This window comes from Dicentrarchus labrax, unplaced genomic scaffold (genome assembly GCF_905237075.1).
Source record: "Dicentrarchus labrax unplaced genomic scaffold, dlabrax2021, whole genome shotgun sequence".
In the NCBI taxonomy this organism is placed as follows: Eukaryota; Metazoa; Chordata; class Actinopteri; family Moronidae; genus Dicentrarchus; species Dicentrarchus labrax.
Genome location: NW_026136716.1, coordinates 15,660,931 through 15,681,643, shown reverse-complemented (window position 1 = coordinate 15,681,643; position 20,713 = coordinate 15,660,931). Strand labels below are relative to the sequence as shown.

Genomic DNA, 20,713 nt, shown 5'->3' with positions numbered 1-20,713 from the left:
CAACCACGAACATAAAATCACTGGAACAAGGGACAAAAGTAAAACAACTTGTATTCTGACCAACAGTAATTTAGTAATTTGTTTTATAATCTATAATAAACTAGGAGTGATTTATGAATAAACAAAATATAAGGCAGTAATGCCATCTCTGAACACTGGGGGTCAGTCCTGTCCTGCAAAAAGTAAAATGCTCTTAGAAACAGAAACGATAGGTCATAAGATAATTTTTTTGTAATGTGACAGGCTGGCCATACATTTGACTGGCCTTGATATGCGCTGACATGAATAAAAATATAACATGACATGATTGTGTTTGATGACACCGACTGTCTTGATGCTGGAGGTGAACAACCACAGCATGACTGTGTATAAGGTGTTATTTTTTAGTAAATGTACAGATGCAGCCCAAGAATTGCTGGCTGGTCCATGACAGGTCCATGCTTATGTAAATGCGATAAGGACAAAATTAAACAACAAGTCCCACCTGACCCCAGGGAAGAGGACTGGTTGAATGACATCATCACATCACATGTGACAGCTGTGGGGAATACTACATCAGTGAAACAATCCAATCTTAGCTCTGGGGAGACATTAGCATGCTAAATCATTTTAAAGTCCTCATGAAGTCAATGTTTAAGTGTTTTTATCACATATACATATTCCTCTATGTCTTGTGCCAAATGTCACCTATACACCTGTATTTGGCCCAACAATGACAAAAAAAGTAATTGTTATTTTTCACTCCAATTAACCACTTTATCACTTATGACGGTGCTAGAGCAGAGTGTGTACTACATACATCTATGGCTATTACCAGGGACGGCTGGTATATATGGGCTAACAGGGCTATCCCTTGCTATCTTTACAGTAAAGATGAAAAACTATTATTAAAAACCTTAGAACATATTGTTTTAAATTTTGGTGGAACCTTGAGCAGGAACAGCACCAAACAGTGACAGAAAAAAAACCCACGATATTCCTGTGAATGGGCTTTATTTGTTACAGCCCAAGCACAGTAGCGTAGTAAAGAGATTGGGAACACATCATCCAAACGATGTACAAATAACACAAAAGGACAAACGACAAAATTGTAACTTTTGTGTTATGTGGTTTCAGTGAAAGGACTGGCTAATGGCAAGTGTAGCTAGGAATTCACTTTTCTGTTTCCCATGTTTGCTTTTTGGAGGAGACACGGCTTGGACCCAACAAAAAATTGTGAATTTGAAACATTTATCCGTCAAAATTAGGAAACATGAATGCAGCACGAGTCACATTGGAAATAGCATAAAGCTGTCATTGCTGGGTAAAGTGAACATCGCCTGTCAGATTAATGAGAGTCACCGCATCGCTGTACAGAGACACAACAAGCTGGTAAAGAAAAACAGGCATTCACTATCACGGATTGTGGACTGTATTCAATTTTGACGAATCTCCCACTTCACTCCAGCGGGGCGTTTTTCTGGACCTCGTCATCCAGTTCTCTTACTTAGACAGTCAATTAGCCGATCACCTGTCAAACACACAGGTTGCAAAGTACACATCTAATACCACAGATTCTCTGTCAAAACAAGACAGGCCCTGGAGAATTTCGTCCTCCATATCCGACCTGAAGGACAAGCTGACCACAGTTGACAATCAGCCACATCCAGATGCGGACACAGCTGCAGCCGCTGCAACGCCACGCAGAATGCAGCGGTCTGATAATGTGTCAATAGCCGCACAGTGCTGTGACATAATGATTGAGCAGTCAAAGGCTCGCTTTGAGAAAGCCAGGCACTTGGTGTCTTTCGAACTGATTGACCCTGAACTCTTTCCGCTGTTTAAGAACACTTTCCCCCAGAAGCAGCTGGACATTGCATGTGAACATTACCCAATGATCTGCAGGGAGAAACTGAAAGATGAGCTGATGGTGATGTACAGCATTGTGGATTTTGCGGGCCTAACGTCCGCAGTGACACTGAAAGTAACACAAATCGCCATCACAACCCCCTTGACATCTGCAGAGTCAGAGAGGTATTTCAGTACACTGAAGAGGATCAAATCCTTTCTTCGGAGTACAATGGGACAGGACAGGCTAAACACACTGGCTATGCTGTCTATTGAGCGGGACTTCATCCAAAAATCACCGGACTTTAATGACATGGTGATTAACCTGTTTGCATCACAGAAAGGCCATCAATGTGAGCTACTTTTTAAATAAGGTATGCCCAAGCTCTGAAACAACTCTCTCTTCTACAGTACCGGCCATTTTTGCTTTGGTTTAGTAGATTTGTTGTAGTTTTATTTTTGGAACATGGTGTTGCAAATTGTTGCTGGTTACTTTTTATAATGTTGTTGTAGCGCAATTGGCATGTGCTGATGACAGAGGAGAGAGAGAGAGAGAGACAGAGAGAGAGAGAGAAAACAGATACAGAGAGATTTCATCTCTGCATCAGGCCATTCTTTTGGGTATGTCTCCCCAGTTTTGCCGTGGAGCACTTGTTGTTGCTGTGACTTGATGTGATGCTTCTGTTGCTGCAGTTACTGCTGTGTAAGGTATTGTTGAGTGTAATGCATTTGTTAGCTCACCCACCCAAAATCACCACTAGCCATCACTGGCTATTACTGATTACTGTACAAAAGCACAATTTATAATTTTAATTTCATTTTGCATTATATACCATATATTCATATGACGGCATATTGATACTGATACAACACCGATATGACTAAGATGGGCCAATATTGGCTAATCAATATATTGGCTCGAAAATAGTGTTAAGAACACAAAGAAGGAGATGATTATGAGTGAAATACTAACCAGTGCTCTGGCAATACAGTGTTGTTCTCCCACATAACAGTAGTCACCAGACACGTTGGTCTCAAACCAGATATGATCTCCATATAGAGCTGACTCCTACAGAGACAGACACACAGAGACATAGAAGAGGCTCAGAGAAGGACAGAAACAGAAGAAAATCACCCTGTTTTGTGTTTGTTTTTCCGTGTCACAGGAAAATTAAATAATAAATAAGATGTAAAATCATTGTGAAAACCACTGACAGTAAATTCTTGGTACAAGGCTGTGCCAGTCAGAGCCAACTTTACTCCTATTATTATTTTTTATCTTTGTTTTAAAATCAACTTTCTCACTAACCCTTTTATGAGACACAGTACTCTCAACAGCTCAACAGAAATGTGAGGAACAAATCTTGTGGTATGATAGCAATAACACACAGGAAGTGTGTTTTCTTGTGTGGTATTAGTAACAGTAACATGTGTGTGTGTTGTTTCAGACCCCTGTTGTGTCATAGTGATACCCAAACTCACAGTCCAGTCCACAGTACTGCGGATGTTTGCTTCTGGGTCGGTCAGAGATGATGTACTGGGCTGACATGGCAGATGGTGCAGGCCAGACTTGGCAATTGCTTTCCTGGAAACACAAAAAAACAAAAAATAGTGAATGCTCCTATTTTCTCCTTCACAATAAAATTCAAAGACGCAAGAAAATTTTAATACAGTTAATAATATAGATTTGAGTGTTTCTGACTGAAATTAAACTGCAACTATTTGAAAACATAACATTACTTCCACTAACATATCAGCATAACAAAATATAACAAAAAGTGAATGGCCGTCTCCTTTTGTTAAGCTCATTCATGTCTTTTAAAGGACGTTTTCTAAAGTCAACAGTTGACAACAATTCAAATGAAATGAATGAAAAATTAAACATTAAAATTTATATTTTGGGCTGTGTCGCACTTATATCTCACTTTCCTGCTAAGGGATGTGTATTAAAAAGAAAGTACATTGTATAAATAAACTGCAGGTTTCTCTTCTCATGCCTTGTGGAATATCACATATTAAGTTGGAAAACTTATGTCAGCATGATCTGTATATGTTTGTATCAGATTTTTTTGAGGATGGGACCTCAGATGGAATAGTTATGAATATGGATATCTATCAGTACATCCACACATGTTAAAGTGGTTGCGTTCCTCCTAAATCCAGACCACCAAAATATAATAAGTTTTGGGCCTTTAGAATAAAAGGATGAAAAATGAAGTTAAGTTGTATGTCAATATTGTGTTTGGAAAGGATTTTAGTTACTTGTGGCAGTTAGTCACAAGTAAAACAAATACCACTGTATGAGATCATTAAACAGAAGCTACAGTGCTGCAATAAAGTCATATTCTATACAGTAGACAGAAAATAAAGTATAGCTTTTGGTGTGGGAAAGTTAGTAACCCTAATCAACAAATAGCAACTACTCCAGTAGCTTTCACTGGGCTGAGAGGGCTGAGCATTTGTTTAACATCTTTTTATTGTGAACATTATTGTGACATTGCCCTGACAATACACAAATGCTAGCAGCAAAACTCTATATTTTAAAGGATTTTTAATATGAATTATGTTGATGTTTATCACTTTTTGACATGAATTAATATGAGGAATGGAAAAGTACAAATCCTGCAGCACTCCTGGTCATCTGTTACAACACCCATTAGCTAAAGGTCATTAAGATCTAGGACTGTCAATGAGCATTATAAAGTCAATTATATAATCCAATTGCAAAAAACAACAACATTTGACTGTGAAAATTAACATTCCATTGTAGGGGCAAAAAAGCATCAGTGCTGATTGCACTGTATGACGCGACACCACTTTCTCTGACTGAAATTGAAATGTTAGTCTAGCTGAAACAAGCAAATAATTCAACTACAACTATGTGGTAAAGATGGCAGAGAGTTCACAGCCCAACTCAGCCGCAGAGAGAGTTTACTGTTTTAGCAATCTAAAAAGGCTGTTTGGAAATAATTAAATAGCGGGATTACAGTGGATATAAGAAGTCTACACACCCCTGTTAAAATGCCAGGTTTTTGTGATGAAAAATGATGTTTGTTTTTCAATTTAATTGTTCACATTATAGGTCACATTAAAGGTGGAAAAAGTTTGGACATGATTTATCTTTGTCTCTTTTTTTTTACATCACAAAAACCTGGCATTTTAACAGGGGTGTGTAGACTTTTTATATCCACTGTATAACAGGAGCTACATTGGCAAATGTGGGCTGGATAACTACAGCATCTAACGATTTAGCTTCCATGTATAGCATGAAAAGCTAAAAGTTTGACACACTGAGCAACTGAGAGCAGAGAGAGGGAAGTAGAGAAGCCATCGCTAACTGCTAGGCTAAAGTACTGAACTCACTAGAGATTAGCGACAAAGTTGCTAAAAGGAGAAAACTATGTGTACTTGAGCAAAACTAATGCCAAAGTTTAAATGTATAGCTTGGGTAATTAGCCACTGTAATGAATAATTCGATCTAGAGCAGTAAAAATATACTACCAGCAACACAGCACCACTGGTGACTGGAAATGATATGCTGACTGTAGCACGTCAGGGTTATAGAAGGTCATGTCTTTTGATAGACTGCATAGTTACCATGAAACTTCAGTTGAAAGCTGCTTAGATCACCTAAATAATAATTGTTTAAACTTTTGTCAATTTGGACATGCTACACATCATGACATCAGTTAGACTCTACACAAGTCAACTGTATCAAAGTATCAAATGATCAAATAAATGGATCATAACTGAATTTTTCATAGTAAGTAATATTCATATTCTTTATTTTATCAAATAATTAATATTATATAATCTATTAAATAATTTAATAGTATTTGCCATCTTTGCTGAGCAAGAAATTTGTGCAGAAGGAATTAAATGCCTGTCCCATATAGGTCTGTGTATCTTTTGGTCATTCGATTTTCCTTTCAGAAACGGGTATTAAAAAACAGAAAACAAGTGGTTATTTGATTTTCGTTTTAAAATACAAAGATTAAAATTGAAATACTAGGCGTTTTTCTTTTTCATGGTCAGAAAGGGATGAGCGAAATGTAAAAAATTATTCGATTTTAATTTTCTATTTCATATAACAAAAAATAAAATCACTAGAAAACAGAAACGGAAAAAAGGCCTGTTTTTTCATATTCTGAGACCGGATGTTGTCATTTACAGGACCGTGCTGTGTAGAAGAAACAGTAGGCTAGTAGACTGCGGTCAATCCAGCCGTGAGTTTGATCTCCGTGGTCAAATCAGCCGCACTTAAATTTAGAGTGTACAAGTATTCTCAGCATTATGGTAAATGTGGAGAAACAGCGTATTTACTTCCGGTTTTCAAAATAAAGGTATTTAGAGCCGTAAGCTATATTAAAATATGTTACATTAAAGTGTTTCATGCGCCCCTGGTGAATAAAAAAATACTTTATATCAAGTATCTTTACTGCACCAGTGTGGAGAAATGCCAAAATAAAAGTCTCATATTTATGCCTCCAGAGATTGCATATTTGACCATATTTGAGGTACTGTAAAAACATACTGCTCAGTGTTTCCTGGCTACTGATGGTATATTTGACTTTTACACATATGAGACTACAAACATACTTAATATCAAGTATTTTTACTGTACCAATTTGGAGAAATTCAACAATAAAAGTCCATATTTGTACCTCCAAATGGTATTTTCATATATTTGAGCTACTGTAAAAACATATTACTCAATAATTCCTGGCCATGGATGGTATATCTTACTTCTACACATCTAAGACTACAAGCATGCTTAATATCAAGCATTTTTACTGTACCAATGTGGAGAAATTAGACAATAAAAGTCATCCATATTTGTACCTCCAAGTGGCATATTTGAGCATATTTGAGCATATTTGAGCTACTGTAAAAAACAACGGCTGGCTTGAACCCTAACCCTAGCCTACTGTTTCTTCTACACAGCACCGTCCTGTAAATGACAGCATCCGGTCTCAGAATATGAATAAACAGGGATTTTTTTCATTTCTGTTTTCTAGCAATTTTATTTTTTGTTATATGAAATAGAAAATGAAAATCGAATCATTTTTTTAATTTCGCTCATCCCTTTCTGACCATGAAAAAGAAAAACGCCTTGTATTTCAATTTAAATTTTTGTATTTTAAAACGAAAATCAAATAACTACTCGTTTTCTGTTTTTTAATGCCCGTTTCTGAAAGGAAAATCTAATGACCAAAAGATACACGGACCCATATAGACACCCATAGATGCCAAATAAAGGAGGTTGAGTGCAGCGATAGTGCAGCAATAACAATCAAATGGCATTCTTGGCCAGTTTTGACAGCACTAGTAAGATCCAAGATTCATCACCTTGGAGCTTAAATGTACAAAGGAAGCTTCACGGCTACACATCTGCCTCCTAGATTATGAGATATCTTGCTACAGCAACATTTTTGCCTGAAGGCGACACCAAGGCAAAGGCATAATGTGGTATATGAAAATAGCCAACAAACAGAAATCTGGGTTGACAGATACTTTGTGATACAAAATCATCCTCAAGGGACTACTGATATGAACACAAAACTAAGTTGAGTTTGAGAATGAGTTTTCACTGTCATCCTGTCACCTAAGTATGAAACTTTTGAGCAGCTTTACGGACCAATGGGTAAAAAGGAGTGGCTGATGAAAATCCTGTGCCGACTTAAGGTAAGGACAGACACTGTTAAACAAAAAAGCTTTCTCACATGGATGGACTGTGAGTACATCTAGCTAGATATCACGAAAATCTCTGTATGTGTTGCAAGAACATTCACACTCAAATTATGCAGAAACAATCTATTTGGCAGCCGTTTTTAGTATTAGTTCAAACATAGAATTAAGTCTTGCCTACAAAAAAAGGACCAGTACAAATACAAATACACTATGTTATCCTGCGAGTGTGTGTGAGTGTGTGTTACATACGATAGGAAGTTCTCCCATGTATCCAGGTAAGGATCATAGTATATGGTTCCCTCTGGTCCCCCCAGCGGTGAAGAACAACTTTTATGGAGTGTAGACCCAGAGGAGGCCACATCTGTTTCCACAGCCCCAAGCTCGGAGCTCAGACCTGCTGAGGCCAGCTGACCCAGACTGGGGCTGGTTGTGGAAGTCTGGATCGACTTATTTAAAGTCCAGTGAACTTGACTTGACCTTCTTCGATTATATCGACCATAAACTCCATAACCTGTTTCACTGCTCCGAAACACAGAGTCTGCTGGAAGGAGGTGGGAGGAGTTTCGTCTCAGACAGCGTGGGGGGCGGAGCAAGGGGCGGGGTGAAATGTTTTTTATAATGACTGCCTGGGTTGAGTGCATCTGAGCTGTGGGCCTGAAGCTTACATCTTTTATTCCTCTAGTTCTGTTCTCTACTTCTTCGTCACTCGCTTCCTCTCCATCTGACTCAGAACAGGAACAGAGGGAGTCATCTTGTTCCTCCTCTTCCCCTTCATTCTCTTTAACTCCTCTGCCCATCTGGACTAAACTCGCAAGTAACATAGAGGATCCAAGTAAATGAGGTTCAATTGATTTAACTTTTGAAGGACGTCGATATCGCACCGCCAGCCCACGATGTACGCAGGGTGAGGCGCCACGAGCATGGTGAGGTTTATACTGAAATCCTCTTCTTCCTCTCTTGATGGCTACATCTGCTTTCTCAGCTCCTCTTCCTGATTCTCCAACTACTTCACTTGTGTTTGTTAATCCTAGCTCTATAATGGACTGTCGCTTCTGTCCACTGGCCACCAGTAAGCCAACACTCGGGCGTCTGCGCTGGTCAGTACAAACTGGAGGTAAACCAACGGAGGAGCGCCTGGACTGTACTAATGCTACAGAGGGCAAACCAGCACTAGAGCGTCTCCTAGCTTTACTGGTCTGAACAGCAGGACCAGGACGCACTGCAGTGGGATGCTTCTTTCTTTTTTGGAGACGGCGGAAATGACGTTGGAAGAAGAAATCCATCATATCTTGGAGTGCAATACAATATGAAAGATACAAAAAATTATATGTGGCATTCTTTGACAACAAATTAAAGGTTTAAGGACAGATGGTATCCATGATAACTGAGTTCCCACCACCAAAAGCCAGCATAAGATGATAGTCCAGCCTCTGCTGGTCACCCACTAGTCCAGCTTCTCTCCTTCTCTCCAATCGTCCTTTAGAATGCTGAAGGGGCAGAAAGGCTTTTCTGTTAATAAATCTATTTTGTTCCCTATGATCAGCTGAGAGAACTGTTTCCACAAAAACAAACTAAGACTAACACTTAGTCAGTTTGTCTTTGTTTAATTATATAACCAGCTATTTAAATCAATCAATGGATCCCTGATGCAGTGCTGCTTTGTTCAAAGTCACTCGAGTGATCAGTAACCCCTTTCCTTTAACGTTCCCTGTATGCTAGATTCATTCACTTGTTCTTAGTGACACTCATGTAGTCATGGCTGATGAGTGGTGCATTATTGTGTATTCTGTCGAGTATAAACACAGAAATTGAAGCGCTATCTTAAAAGTAACACCCAAGTTTACACAGTGGCAACTCATTAAAAACCAAGATACCTGAACATTAGAACACAGCCTCTTCAGCATCTTTATTCATGTTCTGGTTCCTTTTCTGTGATTCAGTCAAGTGATAAACCACCTGCATATTCAAACAACAGGGGAACAAAATAGAGACAAGTCCTTTGTACTGACAGACCTATGAAGAATTATCATCAACTCTGTAGCTTTAGCCTCATTTAGCTCATTTTTGGTTTTATGGCACATTTACTGTGGACACAAACACCACCCCAAATGAATGCTAATGTCGCTTCTTGGCTACTGAATGTGTCAGCTATAACTAGCTAGGTGACAACTGATGTAGATTAGTTACCTTATTACCCCACTACAACACTGCTTTCTCTGAATGCAGGGCTACTGGTGATTCCTATAGTCTCTAAAAGTAGAACAGGAGCCAGAGCCTTCAGTTACCAAGCTCCTCTCCTGTGGAACCAGCTTCCAGTTTTAGTTCGGTAGGCAGACACCCTCTCCGCATTCAAGAGTAGGCTTAAGACATTCCTCTTTGATAAAGCTTATAGTTAGGGCTGGCTCAGGTGAATCCTGAACCATCCCTTAGTTATGCTGCTATAGGCCCAGACTATCAGCGGATTTCCCATGATGCACTGAGCTCCTCTCATCCTCTCCCTCTCTTTCTGCACACATTCATGTCCCATTAATGCATGTTACTAACTTCACTGTTACTAACACTCCAACTTCCCTGGAGTTCTTGTGCTTTCTCGTCTCGCAGGTTCTCATGGATCCTGGTGGAGCCTTCTGCCATGGTCCTGCTTGACTCCCATTGCTAATATTACTGATATTATTACTATTATTAGTACTACAGTTACTATTATTACTATAATCACTGGTCATTGTCCCCTCTCGTTGTTGTCGTCTGCATTTTTCTAACATTAGCCAGCTAAATTAAGATGTGACTACATTCTTTAAATTATCTTCAAAATGTGGTTGTCTTTTCAAAATGGACAAGGCTAGCACATAGCATATCTTAGTACAGGAAAGGACAAAGTTGACCAAGGTTCTGACCGAGGCTTGTTCAACTTTTATTGGAGTACAGAGCAAAAAGGGGGGGGAACTTAGGGTCAATTATGATGCCATTTCCTTGTAGGTTTGGCTATCCAAACTAAAAAAGGGGCACCAGAAAGCACTAGTGTTGATATTTACATGTTACATGTACCTAGCGCATGCAGGCCATTATCGATAAATATCAAAACCAGCTAAAACTCAGTTTGGAGCACGAAGAGTAATCTCCCAACAGGATGAAGAATGAGTAAAATAAAGAGATGGGGAATCAAGATAAATTAAAAAGAGCTCAAAGTGACAGATGAAAATAATAATCAGAAGATCATCATTACATTGGACTTCTTGCCCTTTTGGTGCTTTTAATCTTGCTTTTCGCCTCTGCAACTCACCAACCCTCCCCTTTTTTATCGGGACACTCCTATACTACCCCCTACACAGATTTTGTTTTGGTTTTTTTACACATTTCCTGGCATGCACGTGAAGTGGAAGAGAGCAGTAGGATACACAGGGGCGAAATATTCACAATCACACAAGTTCACAGAATCGTTCTGTATTTTTTACTGAGAATTAAAAGTATTTAACATAAAAATGTTGCTGTTGCAGTGTACGTATTATTTTGTTTTTGTCATTCACAATGCACTAGAATGAAAGAAACAAACTACATTTTTTGGGGGGGAGGACTCCCAGACCCCCTGCTTTGGTTTCAAAATATTTCCTATTTCTGAGTTCTCAAGGTTGGCAAGTATGGTGTCCTTTTTTCCCAACAAAGACAACATAGTTTCACAACAGTAATTTACAATTTTTTTTTTATCTGTGTTGTGTCTCATCAGTAAAGATTAAACATATCAATCTGTCTAATCTTTTTGGTTTTTGATAAGCAGTGCAAATGCACTTAACGAACATTTAGTTCCTGATTTAGCTCTTGGGCCTTAGTTAGTGTGCTTGGAGAGCACACAACTATTATTGCTCATACTTATTATTCTTCCATACATTTTTCGGTCTACTACTCCTCCGGCAGTTTCGGTCGCACATACACAAAAAGGGTACCAAGACGTGTGGCTCGGTGGGGACAATAGTGCTATGACTTTTCTAAGCATTTCCCCAAACAGTTTGCCGATAAATCGCCAAAAACCAGGCCAAAAAATGAATCGGTGTCTACTAGTAGAATGCCCAACTGATAATAACTGCCGATTTCTAGACCTGGTCGCCTAGCAACCAAAGCATGCAGCTCACAAGCTTGACTGTGAACAGACATTACTCTCCAATGTCGTTTTTCGGTCGACTACTCCTCCCACAGTTTTGGTCGCACATACACAAAAGGGAATCAAAACATGCGGCTCGGCCGGGACATTAGTGCTATGACTTTTCTAAGCGTTTAACCAAACAGTATGCCGATAAATCGCCAAAAACCAGGCCAAAAAGATGAATGGGTGTGTATTGGTAGAATGCTGGCAACTAGAGTGCGTGACATTATCACTAGAGTGTAGAGAGAGAGAAAAATAAATTTGTAAACTGCTCTCAAGGCCACAAATGTCACTGTACAGAAATAATTTATAAATAGAAACGTAGGTAAATCCGTTGGGGTCGCAGTGATAACACTGCTGAAGCTGTCAGACAAATAGTTTTGGTGGGAAACGCACTGATGCGCCAGCAACACCCTCTCACAGCCCCATCTAATCCCATGTTAATTGTAGAGGAGAAATTTTGAAAGGAGCTTGTTGCACCATTTCTCCCACAATCAATCCTGGCTAATGGTTGGAGGGGGTTCATTTTGAGATTTTCTGTCTCTCTGGGTTAGGGTTAGGAGTGAGAGACAGAGAAAAAGCGCGCAGCTGCTGTTGCCTCCCCTGGTTGCCATGACCATAGACATATATGTGATGCGATCTTGGAAAACCCGTCGGATGTCGCGCTGGCACGTTTCGAGGAAATAGTAAAAATAGGTCGATTGTCATTTATTTGGCAAAATTGGGTTTTCATTAAATTATTATTATATAACATCTTGTCTATAATTCCTGAAAATATCTAAGTGAAATTCGCTAGTTTTATACATTAAAAACTAATTTATATTGGCCAAGCTGTCTGAAAGATGATCCTACATTAGAAACCGCGAACGGCGGAGGTGCATAAAAATCTCCCACAACGTGCTTTGCCTAGGCTATAAACACTACAAAGACGGTTCACCAATCAAAGCCCTAAACCACATGAATGAAGTCATATCATATCAATGCACATTTTCCCGCCAGATATACGTTGTAACAATGTGATATGTTTTGATAAACCTAGCGTTAACGTTACGTGAGGATGTGAGCGTCTACAGAGATGGCGGAGCTCAAGAGAAGGGAGTCTGAGGTAGCTGCTCACTTAAATGATGCTGCATGTCTCAATTTGGTAAATCCTGGCGATGCCAATGCCCTGAACGACGTGATCATGGATTTTTTCACATCCAGAGATCCAAGAGATGATGAAGGATCGGATTATAATGAATTTACCGAAGAAGAGGAGTCCGATGAAGGTAAGCTAGCTATGCTATTCTTAATGTAAGATACAAGGTGCACTTGCTATTTTAAAGGACCAATGTGTAAGACTAGTCTTGTTATGAAAACCTACAAGGATAACGTTACAATTAAAACATCCAGGGACCGCACCAGTAATAAAACGATAAAACAACAACAATTTACTTAATTTTAAAATGCCATCCCCCTCAGGTAACTTATCTCCTTGTGTAATGCTAACCGTGATTTAGGTTAGCCTAGTGCTATTCCTGACAGGCTAGAAAGTTCCCTGGAATATCTTGTTCGTTCAGAGTAACTTTATCCATTACCATTTTCCCGTTATACATTTCTTTTGAACGGCGACACGAAGGCTTAAAACTTCAAATTAAAGCCACAAACTATGGCTGTTTATGCATGTAAGTTCAGCTTACATGTGAGTTTAAAACGGAGACTTAACGTTAATGTTAATGTTCGAGAAGCAGACTGTAGCATCAGCGTCAGGTTAATAGACTCGGTGAAGTTCATGATCAGTGACCCTATTAGGGTATCTGCCTAGCTGAAGCTCACACAGACTGAGCAGCAACGTTGGGCACAAACACACCCCCTCCTCTCTGTCACAGCACTGCAAACAGACACACGCCAAGTTGTAGTAGTAGGCTACACCTTAACATATTGTTAACGTTTTGGTCGCACCTTGTCAAACAACATAATCTAATCATGATGATGATGGTGATGATGATCTAATCATGATGATGATGATGATTTTGAGTAATAATAGTAGTACTACTATAGTAGTAGCCTATGTCTTATGGGCATAGACATATTGCAATGGTGAAATACTTGTGTGATGGATTGTCAATGTTGATTATTAGTAATAATGTAGTTCAGCCTTTTTATATAATACATATGTCTTACAGTTATTCATTCTTCCTCATTTCAGATGATGACCATCCCATATCCATTATTGAAGATGTAGCAGAGATACTACCACCAGTTTCACTTCAAGAAGATAATGGTGATGATGTGCAAGAGTTTTTATGTGCATGCAAATACAACAATGGTCATCCATGTTCAACACGTTTCATGCAAGAGGAGCTGCAGATGATTCGCTACTGTTTCCTGGAAATGACAAGGAAAGAGCTAGATATCGCCATTCTAGCTAAACTCTCGTGTGGAATGCATCTTTCTCAGCTAACATCCTGCACCCATAAAAAAGAACAGACAGTTCGGAAGTCCCAAAGAACTGATTTCTTTCACCATGGGGAGAAAATATGCAGGGATACGTTTAAATATCTCCATGCCATTGGCCAGGTCAAGCTAGATGCTCTTATTAAGCATTATAAAGAGCATGGTGTTACTCCTCGAATGCATGGCAACAAAAAGTGTCAGCCTCCTAATGCACTGAAGAAAGAGGACAATATGTATGTTGCACATTTCATTATAAACTATGCTGAAACTCATGGCATGCATCTTCCAGGGAGGGTACCAGGCTTTTGGAGGAGTGATTTGAAACTTCTTCCAACTAACTGTACGAAGGTGAAGGTGTACTCCGATTACTGTGTGGCAGTTGCTGCAGCGAATCCGCGTGTGGTTTCTGTAGTTACGTTTCGTCGTATCTGGCGGGAAGTGGTGCCATTTGTTGTCACAATGCGGCCAGCAACTGACCTGTGTTGGACATGTCAAAAATATCAAAAACGCATTAGTGAGGCTGCCAATAAGGCTGATTCAGAGAAGGAAGAGCTGCATCGTCTGGCCACTGAGCATCTGGAGAAAGCTAGAGTAGAATGTACACACTATCAGCAACTTTGTCAGGATTCAAAAGCAAACTTGCCTGCTGGGTTAGAGTTAGGTCCACACAGTCCTTCTAGTTATGAGGGAATGATACATTATAGCATGGACTTTGCACAACAGATTCACTACCCCAATGATCCCCTCCAACCATGGCCGATGTAATTCAAAACTCCACGTAAGTGTGGAGTTTTTGGTGTAGCATGTGAGGCCTTGCCAAAGCAGGTTACTTTCTTGTTGGATGAATCCATACAGACTGGTAAAGGTAGCAACTGTGTTATTAGCCTTTTACACTCATATCTTGAGAATTATGGACTGGGTGAAATGCACATGCACCTTCATGCAGATAACTGTGCGGGACAAAACAAGAACTCTTTTGTGATGTGGTATCTGTTGTGGCGTGTCTTGACAGGTCGTCATGTGTCAATCAAAATTAGTTTCCTTCTTGCTGGGCACACAAAGTTTTCCTGTGACTGGTGCTTTGGGCTCTTTAAAAGAAATTTTAGGAGGAATAAGGTTGACTGCTTGGATGACATTGCCCAAGTAGTTCAAAACTAAAGTCCATCTGGAGTCAATGTACCATGTCTTTGTGGTAGAGAGGATGGCACTGTTCTTGTATCTATGTATGACTGGAGCACATTCTTGGGTACATACTTCAGAAAATTACCCACCATTAAAAGCTTTCATCATTTCTTATTCTGTCAGGGCTCCACAATAGTAAGAATGACAAAATTCCTTAATAGTGAGGAAGTTTCCCAAGACTTAGGGAGAAATGGTGTCGACTTTGATGCACTTGACCCAAGTGCTTTGCCTGATCAACTCCTCCCAAAGGGGCTTGATGCTAAAAAGCAACAGTATCTTTACAATGAGATAAGGGAATTTGTGACAAAAGACAAGCAGGACTTGGTTTGCCCCCACAGGTTGTAAACATGAATGAGGATTAATTCAGTGATTCTGGGGACAGTCATTGTATAATAGTCTTGAATACAAGGGTTGTATCTATAGTTAGTGTTGTTACTCAACTTTTCCATTTGAATTTACAATAAGTCATGATATACTGCATATTTTTATATTTTCTGTATATATATATATATATATATATATACACTGCATATTTCAGAAATTTTCTGCATAGTTATACTGCATATTTTTTATATTTTTCTGGATATTTATACTGCATGATTTGATGATATTCTGAATAATAGCAGAACAATAATTACATTGAATATTGTTACTCAACTTTTCCATTTGAATTTACAATAAGTCATGATATACTGCATATTTTTATATTTTCAGCATATATATATACTGCATATTTCTGATATTTTCTGTATTTATACTGCATATTCTTTATATTTTCTGCATATTTATACTGCATGATTTGATAATATACTGCATAATAACAGAATAATACTGACATTGTCTAATACATATATAATGTGCAGTAACTTAAAAAAAAGAAGAGAAAAAGTTACGTAAAACAAATTCGATTCATTGAATGTTGAATGAATAAATACATTCTTGATTTTCATCTAATTCATGAGTGTTGTGTGTTTGCTTGGTGCCAAAGTAACAATTTTGTATCTTTTCCAACATATACAGTGACTAAAATAAGTCTGTGCCATAATAGAGTTATGAAAATTTAACATGTGATATTTGATTGTTAAAATGTTCTATTTAGAATGTCTATCTTTAAACCTGTTTTTCTCAAAATTCCGTTTCATAAAACCATGTTAATAAGCTGACTTCAGATAATAATAACATTTGTTACAGACATGCTATGAAGGAAAACAGATTTGAAAAGAGCTTGAAAGCAGCTTTAAGGTGGTATCAGAATCTTAAGTTGGTAAAATTTCACCATGTGATGGGTTTTCCCAGATCGCATCACATATGGCCATGACAATCAAAGCCTGCCTCTCACATACACATACATGCACACACACATAGCTAGCTAGAGAGGAGTATTTAAGGTATTAATAAGCTAGCGCTAGCAAGCTAGCTAGCTAAAGAGAATGACAAGGTAATAATATGCTAGTGCTAGCTAGCTAGCTAAAGAGAATGACAGGGTATTAAAATGCTTGCGCTAGCTAGCTAGCGTGCTAGAGAGTATGACATGGTATTAATATATAGGCCAGAGTCAGGCACACTTAAAATTTCTTTAGGAATTTTCTAGTTTGTGTTACTATTGGGGCAAGAAGGTCCATAAGTGTACTGAATTCAGCCACAGTCATACTCTGATTTCTCTTCATTTCCCCATGGCTGATGGGATGTCTTTCCCTATAATATATAAAAATACAAATCTGTCAAATCTGTTCAGACCCCCGAAATCTGATGAACCAAATTTTGCTGTGTCTGAAAGTATCCATTTATGCTGTCATTAGCAGAAATGTGAGCTAAAGGTAAACTGAGAAAGCACTCTATCTGACTACACCATGAAAAGAAATCTGAACTCAACAGCTTCACAACAGACCAAGGCCACAAATTTAACTACAGAGCAATGTTGTGTCACTCCCACTTCCATCCATTGATACTGACATTTTACTGGTGTTACTGGTTATTAGATGTCTGGGGAATTTGTCCGACATGAAATTGAAGTAATTTTGCGCAGAGTTTATGTCAAGTCAGTACAACCTTTGTCAACTTTGACACACAAATTTGTGCCTTTGTCCAGCAGCAAACCACCTTGACAGTGCTGACCTTGAGGGAACAGAGATAGACTAGACTACAAAGATAGTCTAAAGAAAGGAAGCTCTCATATTAGAAGCGTTAAACAAATGACAAGCAGTCACTACATCACAAGGATATGAGAATTTCACTGTGCACCTTTCTGGTGTGAATGGGCAGATTGCTCTTCTTGGATTCAATTCAATTTCAATTCAATTTTATTTGTATAGCGCCAATTTATAACAGAAGTTATCTCAGGACACTTTTCAAATAGAGCAGGTCTAGACCAAACTCCTTATAACATTGGATGACTAAGGTACTGTGCAGAAAGACTATTCCTTCTTACAAAAAATACAACAGACAGGAGCCAGGATTTATTGCAGGATTGTTGTATTAGACTGAATATGTTTTAGCTAAGTGTATATTTGGTCAGGATGACTCACCCTGTCAGACTATGGGAAGTTTTTGCATATGAAACATCAACCCCACAGGACTGAAACTTCAATATGCATTCACTGTTAGCAGTGAAACCATTGACTTTTACATAGCAGCTCTGTCCTTTGTTACCAGCAAGACATCAAACAGCTGATGTGTTTCCTGCTGCAGGCACAATTTAGTTCAGTTTACAGTAAACACTCTATACTCTAGAGCATGCATTGTCAACTTGTGGGTTGCGACCTACTTTTGGGACTCCTTCTGAACAGGTCTATGAGGTTATGATAAAAAAAATGAATAAATAAATGGATTAGCTGTGTGATGTCTGACTTTTATTTTAACAGAGAAGGTTCCACTAATGTATGTTAAGCAAAAATAGCTTGTTTTGCGTGTATAACATTTCGTTTGTAAACAGTTATGATGCAAATTTTATGTTCATAAGAATTAGCACAGTTGTGATATTCAGTTTATTATTAGAATATTAGTCTACTAAAAAAAGATTTGCTTGGTTTGAATTCTATAAAAGTGGGTTGTGATTTAATGACGAAAATGTGGGTCCCGAGGTAAGACCAGTTGAGAACCACTGGTTTAGAGAAAATGACAGCAATGGCCTCCAAATGGCCATTGATTATGCTGATCAACCATGTGTAACCTGCAAATGTCTTGCTTTAGCACGGAACCTACAAGAAACAGAATGACTCAGGGCAATGACACAACACAGTGTTGCAGACCATACCACCACAAACTCGCTTAGTACAAGAAATGAGACTACAGCTACTGGAATGGGACAGAAAATTCAATATGCTGTGGTCAGTGTTGTTACTGACTTCAATATAAGAGCCGAATGAAACATGTAACACAAGAGATGATGATGACAAGATGTGCTGGATAAAAGTGTGTGCAAAACTATGCTGATGAAACCACTATACAGTCTTACAGGAAGTCCCATCACAGAGAACCATCAGCACACTGAAACCTCCGCTGTTTACTTAATTCCACCACTGATATTAAACAAACACTCCATGTCCTAAGGCTCTGTCAGGTTAGGGGTTGTGACAGTGATCACTGGTTTTCATGAAGCCACACAGGGAGATCATATATTTATTAAATATATATATATATATATATATATATAAATGTTGACCTTCTGGGAAACACCACTTCATGTCATTACTCGTACTGTAGCAGCTTTCTCACCCATACTCATCGCTGCTGTCTCACCCACACAGCTCATTGAATGGTTGAGCTGATCAGGGGCCAGATAAATGCTACCACAGGACATGTCTTCTGTATGAGCATGTTAAAATTGCTGGAGCAACAGACTTCTTTCCATAGACCACTTACTGACATACTTAAACTTGGGAGGATACTACATATGTGTCTTAATGACACAGATGCATTGGCACGTTTTAAACAATTGGGTGGAAATCATCTCTGAGTGACTGCATTGTAGTCAGTCTCTAATGTGTCTTTGTTGCATTTACCACCTATGATGCATGGAGAGGTTTAATGGGATAATAAACATATATGCATACTGAACCTACTGCTCTGTGCTGCAGTAACAGCTGAGCAAGCCTCCTCAGTCAACTTCCTGATTTCCTTAGATATGCTATGTGCTAGGCTTGTCGATGTTGAAAAGACAACCACATTTTGAAGATGATTTAAAGATAAAAGTGACATATACAGATAGAGGAATATTTAAAGGCAAAACATGGTGTTTAATTGATTCACATCATTTTCATTTACATCAAGCCATTCAATGAACCCTTGTGTCCTGTATGAAAGCATCTGCATTTGTCATGTTTCTCCACTCATTTATTCAGGTTTTTTCTTTAATTTGTCACCCATCTGTATACAGTAACATTTTATGTTAGCTAATGTTAGCAAGATGCTAGCTAACCAATCAACATCAATCATTAGCTAGGTAGTTAGCTAGCTAATCTACATTAATTGTTAGCGAGCTAGTTACATGTGATAGTTAATGTTAGGAGAACACTAGCTAATTAGCTAGCTAACAATTGAATGAACAGACGAGTGACACATTAAGGTAAAAACCTGAATAAAACATGGTAAATGCAGATGCTTTCATACACAACACGAGGGGTCACTGAATGGTTTTATAAGAAAGAAAATTATGTAAATCAACTGAACACCTTTGAGAGAATGGAATGAGAGAGAATGGAAACTAGTTTGTCACCCATCTCACTTTTATCTTTTAACTATCTTCAAAATGTGGTGTCTTTTCAACATAGACAAGCCTAGCACATAGCATATCTAAGAACAGGAAAGGAGAAAGTTGACCAAGGTCCCAAAAGAGGTGGGACATCAGGTCAATTATATTTCTTTTAGAACGTGTCAGGGCTGAATTGAGATAATTGAATTGAAAATAGCTTGTTGCAGTAGCCTCATATTGGCCGTTACTTCATGTGTTGTCAGATAAGTAACAAGAAGTGTCAGTGCAGAAATATCAAAGATATATTTAAGGTGTTATAGTTTGTTCAGCTGACAAGTTGATTTTTACACTTTAAAATGTTCCACTCACGTACATGTACATTCTGAGCCACAGTTTTTAATGGACAATTTTCAGTGATAGATATCAAATGATTATGTTTCATGCTGATATATTGTATCATTAGCAGATTTTCTTAAACTCTTAAATATAGACAATGACTTCAAAAATACAGTATAAGTCAACATGTCCTTGTTAATAGTGTAAACAACTAATGCTTAGCAGAGAGACTTTGCTTACAATTTTCTCTGATCCTTTCCTCCCTTTCCCTCCTCTCGCCTTTGCTTCCAAACAACTCTATTATGACTATGTGTTTTTCCCTACTGTGTCTGTGTGTCTGTGTGTGTGTGTGTGTGTGTGTGTGTGTGTGTGATGTTATATAACAGCTGCCTTCTACAATGATAATCCCTTACCAT

The 20,713-nt window shown here is 38.5% G+C and overlaps 1 protein-coding gene across 2 annotated transcripts in view; it reads right to left on the bottom strand.

Moving 5' to 3' along the window:
* Positions 1-20,713, bottom strand: part of LOC127378430 (diacylglycerol kinase zeta) — a 125,127-nt gene that overhangs the window by 72,303 nt on the left and 32,111 nt on the right. For both annotated transcript variants that reach the window (XM_051427247.1, XM_051427248.1), the window contains 4 exons: positions 8,915-9,005; positions 7,768-8,806; positions 3,310-3,412; positions 2,801-2,896 (listed from right to left, as the gene is read on the bottom strand). In XM_051427247.1, coding sequence (XP_051283207.1) covers positions 2,801-2,896; positions 3,310-3,412; positions 7,768-8,806; positions 8,915-9,005 — 1,329 coding nt within the window. The remainder of the gene's footprint in view (positions 1-2,800; positions 2,897-3,309; positions 3,413-7,767; positions 8,807-8,914; positions 9,006-20,713) is intronic.